Here is a 19,109-nt window from a genome sequence, read left to right on the forward strand (position 1 = left end):
TTTTTTATTTCCAAAATTATATGACAAAACAGTAGATACAAATGTTTCACATATACTGTTCTAAATTATTACAAATCATCATAAGATATGAAGAGCATTAAAGATAACATTCATATCAATGAAATTAAAGAACACACATTAGAAAAAAAAGAAAGAGAAAAAAAACAAAAAAACAAAAACAAAACAACAATGTAAAGAAGGTATACATGTATAATTAAAATAAAGAAGAGGAATTTAATTCTTTGAGGATATCCATCGTTCTGGTTGCTTTGCATCTACTTTGGTAAATCAAAATTATGAGATCAGGTCTTATGAGGTCATCATTTTAAAATAAAAAGTCATAATTATGAGATAAAAAGTCACAATTTCGAAATAAATGAGATAAAAAGTCATTATTTTGAGATAAAAAGTAAAACATTTGAGATAAATGAGATAAAAGTCACAATTTTTAGATAAAAAGTCACAATTTGAGATCAATTATATAACAAACACACAATTTTATGATAAATAGTCATAATTTTTAGATAAATGAGATAAAAAGTTATAATTTTAAGATATAAATTCACAAATTTGAGATAAATTACACAGTCACAATTTTGATATAAATGAGATAAAAAAAATCATAATTATAAGATTAAAAATTCAAAATGACTTTACATTAAATGAAACAAATTATAATAAAATGCAAAGTAATCTCTTCAGTAATCAAAATACTTTTTAATGTAACTGTATCGGATTACCAACGATTTAAGAGATAAATTACACAGTCACAATTTTGTAACTGTAGTGGAATACAGTTACATAGAGTATTTTAAATACGTAATCCTGTTACATGTATTCTGTTACTCTCTACATATTGACTAAAGAAAACCACTGAAATGTATAACCAAATCATCTTTAATGACCACCTTTCCATTAATCTTCAACATTTTTTACACTAAACAATCCATCTGGATTGAACTATGTGTGGAGTTTACTATTATAAAATTGCTGTTTTAAAAGAGAAGAAAGAGAAAATGTTGCGACAGGTAGATGTCAGTTTACGGCTTTCCCCATTCGATTGTATTGTATCCGTAAACTGTGACTTACTGTCGTAACATGGTGACGTTTCACACTCTGATTGGTGTATGACCCGCTTGAGTTCATTCTCTCGCTCTGTGAGTGAAGAGTGATAGACGGCGGTGAGACCTGTTTCGCAGATGGGTTAACCTTCACTTTTCCCCCCCCTTATTTTTTTAAACATTAAAATCATCATTATTTCCGCACGGAGAGTGAGTTGATCGTGTCAAGATGTCGGCCCAGGCTCAGATGAGAGCTTTGCTGGACCAGTTGATGGGAACGTCGAGGGATGGTGAGTGTTTAGCCGCGCGCTAACGGCTCTGACTGGTATTCTGAAGGCCGCGCGCTCAGATTAACCACATCCAAATTATTGTAGCCAAATAAGAAAGCACAGATATATAAAAAAAAGTATTTTAGTGTAATTTAATGCAGCAAAATTGCATAAGAGAATGCCTCGGTTTAATGTTTGTGTACATACAGGGGGCGGTGACGTCATTGAGGGGTGACGTCAAGACCGTGTATACTAAAAAACTGCTTTAGTTTATTCATTTGTTTTTCATTTTAATAGACCCTTTGCTTATTCAAAGTGACATGTAGTACACTTCTACAACAGGGATAATATGCATGTAGCAGCGTGGGTATAAATATCTTACTAAATCCCAGATACACTGCAAGAAATGCACAGTAACTGTGCAAAGATAATAAATGCATTTACGATTTACCATTTAAAAGATTTGTACAAATGCTTATTCATGTTAGAAACCCATATATATGGAAGCCGGTTTCCGCCACAGTTAAATAAAAAAAGGTGATTTTGTAAGTCAATATAATGAGATACTAAGTCATTATTATGAGAAACTTTCTCATAATAATGACTTAGTATCTCGTAATAATGACTTAGTATCTCATAATAATGAGAAACTTTCTCATAATAATGACTTAGTATCTCATAATAATGACTTAGTATCTCATAATAATGAGAAACTTTCTCATAATAATGACTTAGTATCTCATAATAATGACTTAGTATCTCGTAATAATGACTTAGTATCTCATAATAATGACTTAGTATCTCGTAATAATGAGAAACTTTCTCATAATAATGACTTAGTATCTCGTAATAATGAGAAACTTTCTCATAATAATGACTTACTGTGCGCATGCGCAATGTGCTCAGTCAGACGAATTGTGCGTTTCAGATTGAGACGGATCACACAAATGACAACAGCACAACTCTTTTGAAAGTAAGTATAGTTTTATAGCAAGAGGTTTGCAAATAACAACAATTTAGCGCGATGTAAGTGCAGGGCAAGTGTGTTGACTCATGAATCGGTTTCACACCGCAAGCGAGGTGTGCATTATTAAAATACATATATAATAATCTCGTTTATAATACCACAGTTGTTACACCTCAAGACATTTTCAGGTTTTAATTCCTAAAACGCTCTTGTGAGTATAACTACGTTCTTACGTCAGGGATTCAGGGGTGAACCTCACTGTTTTTAGTTCTTCACCTAGGGTCTTGCGTACAAAGTCTCCGTTACGGATTCGAAAGCGTCACTTTAGACCTACTAACGGAGGTTTATTGGAGTAACGTGTGTGTGCGTGCGTATGAGCGCTGGAAAGAAAGTGTTCAGACCTGCGTGTGTACCTGTGGGTTCGAGCTGTTATGAATCAACTGGGGATCGTTTTAACTGTGGATGTGCGCTTGCACACTGTGGTAAAGTTAGTTTTACGTTTACTGTTACAATGTGATATGTAAATAAATAATAAAACAATGTGACAAGCAATACATCTTGGAAAAATGAACCTAACATTTATATACTTGCACTGTTTTAAAAAGATGCCCATCCAAAAACGTAGGTTTACATTCCATGTTTAAAAAAAAGTTACTCTGGGTGCTTTTGGATGTTATTTAAATAAAATACTTGATTTTAAATTTGTTATTTAGGTGATGGCTTAAATTTCATAACTGACATATGTTTGTCTACAGGATGGAAGATCTAAAGGAATTCTTGAGACAGAGGAATGTCCCTGAGGAAACAATAGAGACACTGGAACATGAAACGGTGAAACAGATACAGATTAACACAGATAATGTTCATAAAAGTTTAAAAGTATTGTGTTAGAGATTAACATTTTAGCTCCAAACTCAAATATAAGCCGCCAAATCCATTCTTGCACTGACATTGGTAGTATTACAACATGTTGCACAAGTAATTGATTAATCGAGTACTCGTTCAGCTTTAAACATTCGACTAGAAAAACTTGATTTTCATTTGTGCCAGCTGTGGGCAACAATGAAACTGCTTTTCTCACTAAAATCTTGCAGTTACAACTAAATGTATTGGCTGGCATTGTACACTCCTGAGCACAAAAAAAATGGGTCAAGCCCAAAATGTCAAAACATTAAGTGAGGAATATTAGCAAGAATTAAACAAATGCTCTCCGAGGCCTTCTGTGCCACCATTTGTTCATTAACTGTTTGGGGGAAAAGATGGAAATGGGGAAATTCACTTATATAGTCTTACTATAGGCAAATGTAAAACCTTGATAACATTTTCCAAAAATGTCACTTAGCCTTCACAGTGGTGCGCAATATTTGGGCGCTACTCAAGAACAGCATCTCAGATGTAGATGCTCAATAGTTCGGTTCACATTCATGCATTTAGAACGGCACCAGAGGTGAATTTTAACAGAATATGAATGATAAGAAGCTAATTAAACTACTGTGAACTTGCCTACTTTGAGGGACAGAGGGTCAGAAACAAAGAACACAAGCTCTTAACTGAAAAGATTGGTCTTTATTTGAACCCAAATAAAAAAGGACTTACAAACTCATAAATTTCTTATAACAAAATCCACAAACAAAAAGAAAATAAAATAACACAACATTCAATAGAAAACAACTAACAAACTAAAGCTGTCCCCTGTAATGAACAAAGCAACAGCTTATAAAGGAAAGAATGGGCCCATTACATCACAAGAAGGGAAAACAAAGTAACTTTACATTTAACAATTAACTCTACTTAAATCATGATCAAATCAACAAATACATTTATGAAATCAAAATTGAAGAAAAGCAAATTTTATAAAGATACCATAAATATAGAACTAAAGAAGTCAATTAATAAAGATATCAGTTTTTCCTCCTCCCCATGCAATCTGAGCAAAATGGTATGTGCGGATCGGAACCAATAATGCTTAAATTCCTCATCCTGCCCGGACTCTAATTTTCATCACCACAATATGCTGCTTCTGCCATCCTTGTCTGAAGACCATCGCCACTCATCACCGGTAAACTTAAACTCAAATTGAAACAAATATAAATAACAGACACAACGAAACTAACTTGTGTGCACTCCAAATCAGTAACGATGTAAATAAAGTAGGGCTGTCAATTGATTAAAATTTTTAATCGAATTAATTACATGGTGTCCCGATTAATTAATCGCATTTACAAATATTTGCTGAAAAAGCCCCTCATATAACAATAATTCAATATATAATGATGAAATAATGATACATAGTTATCTTTAAATATAAAAAAAAATAATATATATATATATATAAAATAAACAAATATTCAGATAATTAAAATGCATTACATTCCTGTAGCAGAAGAGTTAATCATAGATAAGACCATACAAAATTTTCAATTTACACCTACATCAGATGTCTCGGGTGTGTTGCATCATAAACATAAAATGTTTAGGTCACTGTGTCAAGTTAAATATAGTTTAATACTCAATCTTTAAACACATCTTGAGATCCCTTAGATTGCATTTGCGATCACAAAGAAGTGTTTTGAACGCAAGAACTTAACGCATGTTGTTCTGCCTACTAAAGTGTTTTCTTCACTGTATAAACTGTGCGTTGCTCATACAGCTGAAATTTCACTTACTAGGTGGTACTACAAGCTTGCATTTCTCAGGAATCTTCCTTATTATGGTCCGTGGGCATGCGATTAATTGCATTAATTCAGTGCGATTAATTGTACAAAAAATTACTTAAATTAATTGCAATTAAATGAGCATGTAAATTGAGACATTCAAAATAGTTTTTTTTAATATTTCTTGTTGCAGTTAGGTAAATGCTTCAAAAAAAATCCCAAACTAACATTTGGGCTTTCTTTAAGATTTTCTTTTCTTTATTTCTGTATTTCATTAAATTTTTCAAGTTACATTTTTGTGAAACAAATATTGTGACGTATCTCCAGCAGGCTCTCTCGAAAGGCTATGAAATTCCTCATCCCCTTCCCCTCCTCTTACTTATGTGAGTGCGGGTTTTCAGCTTTGACCCTGCTTAAAAGCAAATACAGATCAAGGCTGCAGGTGGAGGACGATTTACCTTTATTCCTTTCTAACGTTTATTTTTTTTGCTTAATGTAAGCTTATACTGTGACAAAACAGCACTGTCCATCTTGCTGATGTTGTTTGATGTCTGATGTTGATGTTTTCAAAGTTGAATTGGCTTAAGACCACTGTGCCACGTGCTGTGAAAGATTGTCAGGTGTGCCGTGGAAAATTATCAAATTCCACAAAATAAATAAATGCATGAAAATAATAATAATTTCAGGGATCTAAACTGCTCACCTTTCGGAGAAATTCGCCATTATGAAACCACAATCTGTCACTTTTGTGATTGTGAAGAACAATGATTAATGTGCAAAAGTGAGTGATATTTATACACATTAAGAATCTTTCACATGACTCGCATCAGCACTGCAGAATACATTGAAGTCTATGAAGTGACTTGACAACAAAGTGTTTTTCACACATATGTTTTTTCTTCACGATAATATTTTTGAGATACTAAGCAACAAGAAATATTATTTTTTTCCCCAAATTTGGTAAAAAAACAAGTGCATTTCCCCGTTTCCAGCTTTTTCCCCAAACAGTTAATGAACAAATGGTGGCACAGAAGGCCTCGGAGAGCATTTGTTTAATTCTTGCTAATATTCCTCACTTAATGTTTTGACATTTTGGGCTTGACCCATTTTTTTTGTGCTCAGGAGTGTACAATGCCAGCCAATACATTTAGTTGTAACTGCAAGATTTTAGTGAGAAAAGCAGTTTCATTGTTGCCCACAGCTGGCACAAATGAAAATCAAGTTTTTCTAGTCGAATGTTTAAAGCTGAACGAGTACTCGATTAATCAATTACTTGTGCAACATGTTGTAATACTACCAATGTCAGTGCAAGAATGGATTTGGCGGCTTATATTTGAGTTTGGAGCTAAAATGTTAATCTCTAACACAATACTTTTAAACTTTTATGAACATTATCTGTGTTAATCTGTATCTGTTTCACCGTTTCATGTTCCAGTGTCTCTATTGTTTCCTCAGGGACATTCCTCTGTCTCAAGAATTCCTTTAGATCTTCCATCCTGTAGACAAACATATGTCAGTTATGAAATTTAAGCCATCACCTAAATAACAAATTTAAAATCAAGTATTTTATTTAAATAACATCCAATAGCACCCAGAGTAACTTTTTTTAAACATGGAATGTAAACCTACGTTTTTGGATGGGCATCTTTTTAAAACAGTGCAAGTATATAAATGTTAGGTTCATTTTTCCAAGATGTATTGCTTGTCACATTGTTTTATTATTTATTTACATATCACATTGTAACAGTAAACGTAAAACTAACTTTACCACAGTGTGCAAGCGCACATCCACAGTTAAAACGATCCCCAGTTGATTCATAACAGCTCGAACCCACAGGTACACACGCAGGTCTGAACACTTTCTTTCCAGCGCTCATACGCACGCACACACACGTTACTCCAATAAACCTCCGTTAGTAGGTCTAAAGTGACGCTTTCGAATCCGTAACGGAGACTTTGTACGCAAGACCCTAGGTGAAGAACTAAAAACAGTGAGGTTCACCCCTGAATCCCTGACGTAAGAACGTAGTTATACTCACAAGAGCGTTTTAGGAATTAAAACCTGAAAATGTCTTGAGGTGTAACAACTGTGGTATTATAAACGAGATTATTATATATGTATTTTAATAATGCACACCTCGCTTGCGGTGTGAAACCGATTCGCGAGTCAACACACTTGCCCTGCACTTACATCGCGCTAAATTGTTGTTATTTGCAAACCTCTTGCTATAAAACTATACTTACTTTCAAAAGAGTTGTGCTGTTGTCATTTGTGTGATCCGTCTCAATCTGAAACGCACAATTCGTCTGACTGAGCACATTGCGCATGCGCACAGTAAGTCATTATTATGAGAAAGTTTCTCATTATTACGAGATACTAAGTCATTATTATGAGATACTAAGTCATTATTACGAGATACTAAGTCATTATTATGAGATACTAAGTCATTATTATGAGAAAGTTTCTCATTATTATGAGATACTAAGTCATTATTATGAGAAAGTTTCTCATTATTATGAGATACTAAGTCATTATTATGAGAAAGTTTCTCATTATTACGAGATACTAAGTCATTATTATGAGAAAGTTTCTCATTATTACGAGATACTAAGTCATTATTATGAGATACTAAGTCATTATTACGAGATACTAAGTCATTATTATGAGAAAGTTTCTCATTATTACGAGATACTAAGTCATTATTATGAGATACTAAGTCATTATTATGAGATACTAAGTCATTATTATGAGAAAGTTTCTCATTATTATGAGATACTAAGTCATTATTACGAGATACTAAGTCATTATTACGAGATACTAAGTCATTATTACGAGATACTAAGTCATTATTACGAGATACTAAGTCATTATTATGAGATGCTAAGTCATTATTATGAGAAAGTTTCTCATAATAATGACTTAGTATCTCATTATATTGACTTACAAAATCACCTTTTTTTATTTAACTGTGGCGGAAACCGGCTTCCATACATATATATATATATTAGTCAAAGCCGATGAATCGCACGATATTTTGAGATTATCGGCATTGGCCGATAAAAAGTCATCATTCCGCCCAGCGTCCAGTTTGTACTTAAAGCTACACTATGTAACTTCTTTTTGTTAAAAAAAAAAATAGCAAAATGTTATTAATGAGAGAGTGCAACAAAAATCCATCTTTCAAACCATGTCTGTACCCAAATACACTTTGATAAACTTTTAATACGGATTGCGCCGGAAATTGCGTACATACATCAAACATGTGTGTCACGTCATATCCGTGCACAGAAAATAAGCTCCAGCTACTGTATCATGTGTATGATGTGGGAGTAGCATAGGGCTGCAACTAACAATTATTTTCAAAGGATTTTTACATATTTAAAAATATTTGCATTTTTAATATTATATTCAACATTCTCAGATAAATTTTTTTATTTTCTGCAGGATTGCTCCTAAAGGAAATATGCGTTGTTTTAAAGAACTTTTAGATATTTATATTTGAAAACAAGCCAAACCCCCCCGTTCCCCCCCCAAACAAATCAAAAACGTATTTTGTTTCAGTGTTTAATAGGGTGAAGACAACCCTCTCTCACCTTTCTGTTCACTTCTATCCATCTTTAACTAAAAAACAAAAAAATCTCTAATTAATAAAGCTGTGTATTGGCAGATTTCTTCACGATAAGAAATGCACAGTGACGTATATTATGATACAATAAGTCGTGAGCCATAACGTTATAATCTAGCTGCATTAAGCGTTCGCACCTGAGTGTGCCTCAGCCGGGTGCATTTAGTTTTTTATCTCTCCCCAATTTGGAATGCCCAATTCCCGATGCACTCTAAGTCCTCGTGGTGGCGTAGTGAACCGCCTCAATCCGGGTGGTGGAGGACGAATCTCAGTTGCCTTCCATGTCTGAGACAGTCAATCCACGCATCTTATCACGTGGCTTGTTGAGCGTGTTACTGCGGAGACATAGCGTGTGTGGAGGCTTCACGCCATCCACCGCGGCAGCCATGCACAACTCACCACACACCCCACCGAGATCGAACCACATTATAGCTACCACGAGGAGGTTACCCTATGTGACTCTACCCTCCCTAGCAACCGGCCCAGTTTAATTGCTTAGGAGACTTAGGAGGCTGGAGTCACTCAGCATGCCCTGGGTTCGAACTCGTGACTCCTGGGGTGGTTGTCAGCATCTTTATGCACTGAACTACCCAGGCCCCTGCTGGGTGCAGTTTCAATCTCTCCCCCATAAATCGAAACATTCATGCAACTCACAGAAGAGGCGCTGACCGCACAGAGAAATGCGGCGTTTGTAGTTATATACATGATCTGCTTCCATATTTTTTTAACTTTAATAAAGCTGTAACACTTTAAATATAACTGCATTAAACATGTAATGCCGGGGTGTTTCCTTTAAAGATGCTCGACACGCAAGTTTTGCTTCAGCAGAGCAGCAGCTCCGGCTCCGCTTATTCCACAACGACAGTGCTTCTGTATTTACTTCATTTTTTATTTTTGCATTATAATTCCCTCATACTTTGTGATCTACATCACCTGAAGCTGTTTGGAAAGTTTAGAGTGCATCTGGAATGTGAGCTGTTTTCTTCCTCTCCTCAGTCAGGCGAGAGCGCGTGTCATCGTTAGAGTTTAATGTGATCTCATGTTACGTTAAATGAGATCAAACGACTATTCGACTAGGACGTTTTTATTGTCGACGTAGCCATTAACGTCGTCTAATCGTTTAGCTCTAGAGTAGCGTGAAGCTAAACCAACGAACGAGAAAAATTTACCATGGATCATTCAAAGCAGCAAACCTCTGGGGAATCACCGGTTGTAAAAACAATGAACCCCAAACAGAGCAAAAAACAGTCTACAAGCAAAAACGGAAAGCGACAGAGTCCGTCATAAAACCTGAATAAACATCGGCTTGGCTTTTCAGAGGTGTTGACATTTCAGAGATTTGAAAGGATTTAAAAGTGACCCAGAGATGATTTTTTCTTACTCAACAGGTAAGATATTTTATTGACATGGTTTATGAACAGTTGTGTAATCGTGTGTGTGTGTGTGTGTGTATTGAAATACAATAATTATACTGTAATCGGTGCAGAACGTTTCACTTGCTAGCACACGTGTGTATTTTTCTTTATAACGGCATAATTTATATAAATAAATCCTTTAGTCCTAGACTTGCCAAGGACATGTGAGTCTTGAAATTATGTTGACCACTGACAATCTATAAATGAGTTACTACCTTGGTCAATTTGGCCAGAATATCCTGCGGTTATAAAAACTTTACAACGTTTGACCTTATCAGATTAGTGTCTAATGTTAATGAACATTGTCTAACTTTTGTAACGTCATTTATTTCAAAACGTCAATGTTTCCAATAAGTTAAAACAACTGCATAATATATGACACTTATCTGCTCAGATGACATGTTTTCGGATATCCAACATTTGTATTTTTCTTTGTCCATTCGCTCTGAAAAGATCTCGAATCGCATTCATCCGCGCAGAGGATTACCAAAACAATGTTCATCCGCAAGACACGTGCAGTTTTATTTGTAACCGCTAGAGGGCCAAAAGTTACATAGTGTAGCTTTAAATTCAATAACATGTTCATAAAGTTTTGAATTTGTATTATTATAATTAATTAATATTTTTTAATACTTTAATATCGAGTAGCCTATTATTTCATGTTTATATTGGTTCCCGAAATGGATGCAAACATTAAACCTGGAGGAGCATTACCAAGAAGGAAAATCACTTTTTAAGTCTAAAATTAGTAAACAAAGGGGATTTGCGCAGATGCGCTTATATGTTGAAATTGAGTTTTAATTGGCTGTAAGAAATCTCAGCCCTTCGTGTGAATGAAGCGACTGTCTGTGTGAATGCTGAGATGAATTCATATGCTTCCCGTACATTTGTTTCATACAGACTGAACAATTGTGGCCCCTTTATTCTATTCATTAAGGTTTCAGTGTATCTTTGCCAGCCTACATCTGCAAGGGAGTTGCAGAAAAGCCTCATGTTCATCGAGCCGTGAGTCACAAATGCTTTTTAAAGCTGTTATGAATATGAACAAAACAATACTGTTTGCTTTCCAGCAGTAACTGTTTTACACATCACGTTAGTTGGTAACGCAGAGAGGATACGAAGCTTCTGCCCAGCGCCTTTCCAACACAAATGAATACCAAAAAATTAAAGAAAGAAAGAAAAGCTAATTCCTTCGCCGACGTCTTCACTTTTACTCTTGTGTATCATTCCCAACTTCCTCATTACAGGTTTGGGCAAGAAAAGCTTTTCCCTTTAAACTTTTAGAGGCTTGGACCGCAGGAGGGGTACTGAATGGGAGAAACCTCGCAGTGTGTATAAATGAACCTTTTCACTTGAGTTTTGGATTTCTTTTATTTTCATTTGGTGATCCTTTTGTAATCATCTTTGTATTGGTTGCTTTGCATATGTGCATTAGATTATCCAGCAATTCTGAATGTGTGCTCACAAGGGTAATGCTCTTAAAGTTCAAAATGGCTTTCTGAAACATGACATCCCTCCCTGAAACACCTTTATGCTCTGTAAGTTAACTTTTTATTCTATACATTAGGGCTGGGCGATATAATGGTTATCTCGATGTATTTGTGTGCATCGTTTTGCAGTCGTTCCTTGTATGAGATTGAGAGTATTAAGATGTTTTAATAATCTGATTTAAACTTCAGTAGCAAAAATGATGGAGAATGCTCTTATCACTGTGGATTGTTAGATTGATGCATATAAATGTTAATGATTGTCTAAATGAAATTTTTTTCCATTGTTTAGTGAAACACCAAAGTGTAGAAAATATGCAAATAAACTCAGCAATAAAAGAAACGTCCTCTCACTTTCAACTGCTTTTAATTTCAGCAAACTTAATATGTGTAAATATTTGTATGAACATAAACTGAACAAGTTTCACAGACATGTGACTAACAGAAATGGGACATTGTGTCCCTGAACAAAGTACCAGTCAGTATCTGGTGTGGGCACCAGCTGCATTAAGTACTGCAGTGCATCTCCTCCTCTTGGACTGCACCAGATTTGCCAGTTCTTGCTGCGAGATGATGCGGTACATCTTACCCTAATTTTAAATATCTTACTAGTGAAAAATAACCATTATCTAATGTTAATTTTCTTGGTAGAAGAATATGATCGTGCCTGTTAACAGGTGCATGTATAAGGGCTAGAATTAGCATTTTAGCTTAGCATAAAGCTAAATGTCCACATGTTAGTTTACACAAGGTTAACTGTTTCTGCCGCTCCAAGAGTGTACACAACGACGTCATCTGATCGTATAACATCATATCCACCTTTACACTCATAAAATTGTGAAAGCAGACTCTGTCTGCTCGTTTAAATGTAAAACATCATAAAGTGTTTCACAGCTGTTCAAACACTCCTCGGATTGCCTCATTTATATGGATGTTTTCCAACAAACCGGACTGAAAATCACAAAAGTCGTTTTTTGTATTATTATTATTATTATTGTGGAAAAGATATAAAGTCACAATGTATATGATGACGGGGCACGTTTCTAAATGCCCCCCCCCCAAATAATTAATCCCCTCACTTCAATTTAAAACTCTTGAGTTATCAAATCTATATAACCAAATTAGCATTCAAGTGAGGATAAAAGAATATGGATGAAAATGATCTGTTTATATTTCACATCTAGAGGCCGCCGCCACAGAGGAATACAAAAAAAACAATCGGCATAGATTTTTACCGATAGTTACAAAAAGCAACTCTCGGCACCGATTATTCGGTAAAACCAAAATATATCGGTCTACCTCCAAGTTCAAATATATATGTAAATGAGAGAGAGAGAATAACGTCTATCGTTTGTTTGATAAATATTAAAAACGTTCTTTTAGCTGTATTGCCCAGTCCTAATGACAACGACAACACTGTAGAAAGAGACACGGAGTGCATCATTCCATCTATATGGGGACTGAGAAGTCTCACGGTATGAATAACCCGTGATGAGAGACCTCCAGCCTCAAGGACTGCTCCAGGATCAGTTATTGCCACTCTATTACATTCATAATAAGGAGCCAGTTAAAGAAACAGGGCCTGGGTCAGTGTGTTTACGCAGTTAAACTTCTCCACTTAGTTATTTATTCATGAGTTCATATACTTCTGTAACTTGACTGTTCAAAAACACATACACCTCAGTATCTGAAATTTCACAGCAAGGACAGGCATATCTGTGTCCCTTGGCTGCAAAGTTAGCAGTGTGTAGCGGCGCAGTGTGTGAGATCTTACACAATGTCAATTATGTGCTCTGTTCTTGCAGGAGATGAATCGAGACAGAGAGTTAAGTTCACAGACGAACGCGTCTGCAAATCACACCTGCTCAACTGCTGCCCGAATGACATCCTCTCTGGAACGGTGAGCCCGCACTGGACTGTCCTATACGAAATGTGACACACACTGCTTGTTTATTCACCCGATTCTTCATATTGATGAGTGGCTGTGTCTTTATAGCGCATGGACCTTGGAGATTGCTCTAAGATCCACGACCTGGCGCTGAGAGCCGACTATGAGATCGCCTCTAAAGAGACAGACCTGTTCTTTGAACTGGATGTAAGTTGCACGTCATTCAATAGAATTCGTCTGTCGTGTTTTTTTTGTTTTTAAATAATTAATCTTATGTTAAGTTTGCTTTTTGGACAGTCCCAAGATTTGGACACTCAAAAACACTAATTTATGCAAGTATACAGACACTATACTAGATGTCGGAGACCGTTGTTTATTTTGGTTGATTTCATGTTTGTTATGTGGATAGGCGGTGGATCACCTGGAATCGTTTATTGCTGACTGCGACCGCAGGACCGAGTTGGCCAAGAAACGTCTCGCTGAGACGCAGGAAGAGATCAGCGCTGAGGTTGCCCAGAAGGTAAGTAGTGTGTATGTACAGCTGGAAATCGTAAAGGATTTAACGGTTCCGATTGCTCTTTGTGGTTCTATTGCATTTAGGCTACCGAGTTACCCATGTCAACACTCAACTACGTTTTCTGAAGTACTAGAGAGGGTTTTACAAATGTGAAAATGTCGTTCAAGTGTGGATAAAGCGTAAATGTCAAAATCAATATGTTTGCATACATGCATGTGCTCACAGTCTGCACGTATTGTCTGTGCATATGCATCGAATGTGTCCATAGAACAGTGGTTGTCAAAGTGTTGGGTGCATGCAGAAGACTCATGCACTTTCTCCTTGAGGCTTTTTTTAATACTTTCAAGGTGAATTTACACTTAAATTGTGGTCTGTTCCTCTCAAAACACTATTGCATGGCTTCAGAAGAATTGAATATTGCATGAGTGATTATGGATGGCTTTTATGGGCTTTTTGGAGCTTGACACTCACAATCACGATCCTCTCATTCAGTCATACTCATTTTGTTCAAATAATGGCAGAAATTGAATTTTTTGGGAGAGCTATTATACGCATGTTAAAGCTGAAGTATGTAATTCCTGTGACACAAGCGCCACTGAACGGAATTGCAAAAATAAAAACGTTTTCAAAACAGCTTTCTGAATGCGCCCCTCGTCTGCTGTTTTTTTTCCAACATTCAGACAGTCGCTCTAAAGAACGGAGGGATTTTCAAAGCACCACAGAGACACAGTGTTTACAGTTTTCAAGAAATGAACCTAGTAATGGCTTATATGTAGTTGTCTCTGCATATTATGCTGCAATATAAGAAAGTATTTTAACATTAAAAAAGTTATGTCAGCTTAAAGCAGTATCGTTAAGTATCTTTGTTGTACAAGTATATAGGCATTAATTACATTTTTTTATGTATTTCTATGCAACACAGGAATAATACAGAAAATAACAATGTAGTCCTAGTGACAAAAAGTTCATTTAGATTTTAGATGTGTAACTTTTTCATTATTTGGCAAAAAAGTGGAAACTTTTTTTTTTTCTTTTCGTGACGTTGGAAAAAAAATGCATTTAATCTTTTAAAATTATTATTATTATTATTATTATTATTTGTTTATTTTTCTCCTCTTTTCTCCACAATTTGTAAAGCCCAATTCCCATTACTTAGTTGGTCCTTATGGTGGTGCGGTTACTCGCCTCAATCCGGGTGGTGGAGGACAAGTCTCAGTTGCCTCCACTTCTGAGACCGTCAATCCGCGCGTCTTATCACGTGACTCGGTGTGCATGACACCGCGGAGACTCACAGCATGTGGAGGCTCATGCTACTCTCCATGATCCACACACAACTCTCCACACGCCCCATTGAGAGAACCACTAATCGTGAACACGAGGAGGTTACCCAATGTGACTCTACCCTCCCTAGCAACCGGGCCAATTAGGTTGCTTAGGAGACCTGGCTGGAGTCACTCAGCACACCCTGGGATTCAAACTCACGACTCCAGGTGTGATAGTCAGCGTCAATACTCGCTGAGATACCCAGACCCCCTCAAAACAATTTTTTTATAAGTTTGAAACATTCAATTTTTCTTCTTTCAAAAGAGGGTTGAGACCCAAAAAAAAAATGTAAACCACTATTGTACAGGGTTGTGGTCAGAAGAGTATACTTCTGAGAAAAACTGCACGCAGAAAAATGAAGTGCTCTCCAGCCTTTACTGTGGACTTTCAGAACTCTATTTAAAATTTTAGGTTTTTTGTTTTGATTGATTTTTAACTTCAGTGTTACATTTATATTAAGGTGTTTTTGCATTGATACCGACTCATCCTTCATTTGTAACTAATAATCTCATAAAAAAAAAAAAAGTCTAGATATAAATAACTAGCCTGTCTTGTGATACTGTTACATGAGTAATTTGATATAAGAATGCATTCATACCCCCAAGTCTTTTTTCTTATTGCTTTGTGTGTTTTGTTGTCAGGCAGAAAAAGTTCACGAGTTAAACGAGGAGATCGGGAAACTCCTGGCAAAGGCTGAACAGCTCGGTGCTGAGGGAAATGTGGACGAAGCCCAGAAAATTCTACAGGAGGTTGAAAAAGTCCGAATTAGAAAGAAGGACGCAGAGGTAAGATGCAACCGCTTGTGTTTTTCCCCCTCTGCTGTTTTACTGCAAAAGACAGAGAATTTCTCAGTCAAGTTTTTATATTTCTTTTATTTGGAATATGTAATGTTAAATTTGTAAACATTTCTTTGTAGTGCACTCTGGATATTATGAACAGATGTTGTTAGATCCAGTTTATTTCATACTAGGTGCCTGTTTACTCAAAGCCAAACTCAAATTAGATCCATACATCCTTTAATGTGTGAATGTGTTTATTTGCAGGAGGAGTACAGGAACTCTATGCCTGCCTCCAGTTTCCAGCAGCAGAAGTTGCGCGTCTGTGAGGTGTGCTCCGCCTACCTGGGTCTCCATGACAACGACCGGCGCCTTGCCGACCACTTCGGTGGCAAACTTCACCTGGGCTTCATTCAGATCAGAGAGAAGTTGGAGCAGCTGAAGGTAATGGGCCAGTCCATGCCAAAACACATCTTTAACGTCTGCTGGCGGTGGTAAATTATTATTATTAATATTATTATTATTTTTTAGAATGGTAAACAATGTTTTTCTCAATTCCTGTATAGAAAACCGTACAAGAAAAACAGGAGAAGCGAAACCAGGAGCGACTGAAAAGGAGAGAAGAGAGGGAGAAAGAGGAGAAAATGAAGAAGCAGTGAGGATTTATGCTAATTATTTCAAGTCATGTGACCTTTGTAGGTTTCCGAGAATTTAACGTCATTTCTGCTTTTTTCTGTAGGACGAGATCACGCAGCCGAGAGCGCAAGAGGTCAGTTGCTCAAATTCACATACATTGGAAATAAGTCACATGATCAGGGTCTTGTGTTACCCTGAATTGGTTTATTTTGTGACGATGACTAGTCTGTATATTATCACACTTATAATGGCTATGAATGTGAAATATTGTTTTATTATATTAGATTAGTTTAAATATAGTTTGTTACTATAAACAAGCCAAGGGCCCAGCAACAGGACAAAAACTGTGACAGTATTACGGTATTCATTTATATTTTTCAATATGGACTAGTTAGCTAACATGTCATCCTCTTTTTATTTCTCTTTTTTTGTGGTTCTTTAGATTTTCATGCCATGTTGTTTTAACGAAACCAAATTTCTTGTGTTGAGAGAGAGAGAGAGCGAGAGAGATTGCAAAGTGATACATGACACATGAAAGGAGCACCAGTATGTAGGAAATCGGATGCATGGGACATTGGTCCATTATACAGTTTATTGCTCATCATACAAAAATATTAGTGCCCACTTTGTGCTGGGATTGACCTGGCAGAAGCAAGTATTCCAGAGAGCTGTGTAATAAATGTCAGTATAACATTCATAATCAATGTTTATGTCAACTTGTGTTTTTGTGGTGGTTTATACAGTAGGTAAAGATGCAAATCAAATACAAAATGAATTCAAATAGTTTGTGCATGACATTTTTCTTTAATAGTGTTTCCTGTTGTTCTGTTGGTCTAGTTCTCGTGACCGTGAACGCGAGCGCAGGGGCAAACGTTCCCGCTCTGCCTCACGTGAGAAGAGGCGTTCTCGCTCTAAAGAGCGCGATAGACGCCGACGGCACCGATCCCGCTCCAGATCCCGCTCACGGCACAGCCGAGAACAGTCACACAAGTGAGTGTTGCGCATCAGTGTTAAGAAAGCAACTAAAAGGAAAAAACGTCTTGGCCAAATATTTCTTTTTGTGTGGTTGTTCGAGGCAAAACTTGAAATTTGCAACATTGTTGTCTATGTGATCCTAAATTAAATGACCCATCAAACATCAAAATCTCGGTTCCTTTTTTCCTACAAAATGTTCAGGGTTGGTGAATTGATTAAAGTGCTGGAATACCTGGAAAATGGCCTTGATTTGTTTGAAAAGTGCTCGAAATTAAATTAGAACATTTCTTCTGTGTAACTACATTGAGTAGCTCATGGTTTGGAAGGCTACAATGCCTAAATAGTTTCCCCAGCACTGTTTAACAAACCACACTGTAAATCTCACAGGCAATCCGATGTTTTATGTGTTTAAAGTGTTTGGAAACAAAATTGCTTACACAAACACACGCGCTTTTCTCCATTACCCTGTTGTGACGGTTAATGTGTGTTTCAGATCTTCACGGGACCGTGATCGCGAGCGTGACCGCAAGCACGGTTCATCTGAGCGGAGATCAGATGGGCTGAATGGGAGGACAGAATCTCGCCGCCATGACGACAGAGAGGCTGGAGAAATCTGAATCATCTCACTCCACATAACGTTCACATACATAATGCACACTTTTATATTTATCGCATTGAGCTTCGTATGTGGTAAACTGCCCATTCCCTGTTTCATCAAAGACTTTGTCTTTAATATAAAAACTGAACAAAACCTGTTTTAGCCAGTGTCCATCAAAAGAGAGAGAGAGTAGAGTGTGTGTGTGTGTGTGTGCGCTATTTTTAGGTATTGTTTTTTTTGTTTGTACTGAGTGGATGTGTGCATGTTGAAGGAAGCTCATTCTATTTAAAAGCTGTTCTGAGCTCAGTTTTAATGCCCCTTTAAATATAGCTGCAGTATTCCCCATAGAAAGAGGCTGAGTCCATTCACTCTCTTTATATCTGTAGCAGTGGAGTAGACATTTAATAAATCTGAAGAAATCCTTTACTGCATATTGTTTCAGATTTACAATGTACACAAACTTTTGTAATGCAGTTCTGATTCATGTTGTCCTCTTGCATTAAATGGTTTTATGAATTGAAGTGGTATTTGAATGGTCATTACTGAGGGCTATTATCTAATTGTTGAACTCTGGAGGTGTCGTCACTTTTACTGTTTTGTCCTTTTTTTATGAATAAACAAGCAAAATGCTTCCATACTTGTTCACTGAGCTATTTTCATTGCATTGAAAGTTAGAGCTACAGTATACATTTTATTCATCCCTTAACCCATGCAAAATTCCTGTATTTGGGATTAAAAACATGTGGCATTATTAATTTCTTACATATATATATATATATATATATATATATATATATATATATATACAGTATAATGTAATATAACACATTTTTGTCCTAAGGTCTTCAATGTATGTGTGTGTGCTTTTTTTTTTATCTGACACTGCACAAAAAAATAATGAATCAAAATCAATTAAA

At 36.2% G+C, this 19,109-nt stretch overlaps 1 protein-coding gene across 2 annotated transcripts; it reads left to right on the forward strand.

Moving 5' to 3' along the window:
- Window positions 1–1,163: 1,163 nt before the first annotated feature.
- On the forward strand, window positions 1,164–18,820 carry LOC127634215 (putative RNA-binding protein Luc7-like 1). Of its 2 annotated transcripts, XM_052113677.1 has the most exons (11): window positions 1,214–1,351; window positions 10,930–10,997; window positions 13,285–13,379; window positions 13,476–13,574; window positions 13,777–13,887; window positions 15,849–15,992; window positions 16,251–16,427; window positions 16,550–16,638; window positions 16,723–16,752; window positions 17,457–17,609; window positions 18,088–18,820. In XM_052113677.1, the coding sequence occupies exons 4-11, from the start codon at window positions 13,479–13,481 to the stop codon at window positions 18,209–18,211; spliced, it is 924 nt and encodes a 307-aa protein (XP_051969637.1). In that variant the 5' UTR covers window positions 1,214–1,351; window positions 10,930–10,997; window positions 13,285–13,379; window positions 13,476–13,478; the 3' UTR covers window positions 18,212–18,820. The 2 variants fall into 2 exon arrangements, with proteins under 2 accessions (XP_051969636.1, XP_051969637.1); XM_052113676.1 differs by lacking the exon at window positions 10,930–10,997 and having other exon boundaries at window positions 1,164–1,351.
- The last annotated feature ends 289 nt before the right edge of the window (window positions 18,821–19,109 follow it).

The sequence above is a fragment of the Xyrauchen texanus genome, chromosome 41, assembly GCF_025860055.1.
Source record: "Xyrauchen texanus isolate HMW12.3.18 chromosome 41, RBS_HiC_50CHRs, whole genome shotgun sequence".
Taxonomy (NCBI): Eukaryota; Metazoa; Chordata; class Actinopteri; order Cypriniformes; family Catostomidae; genus Xyrauchen; species Xyrauchen texanus.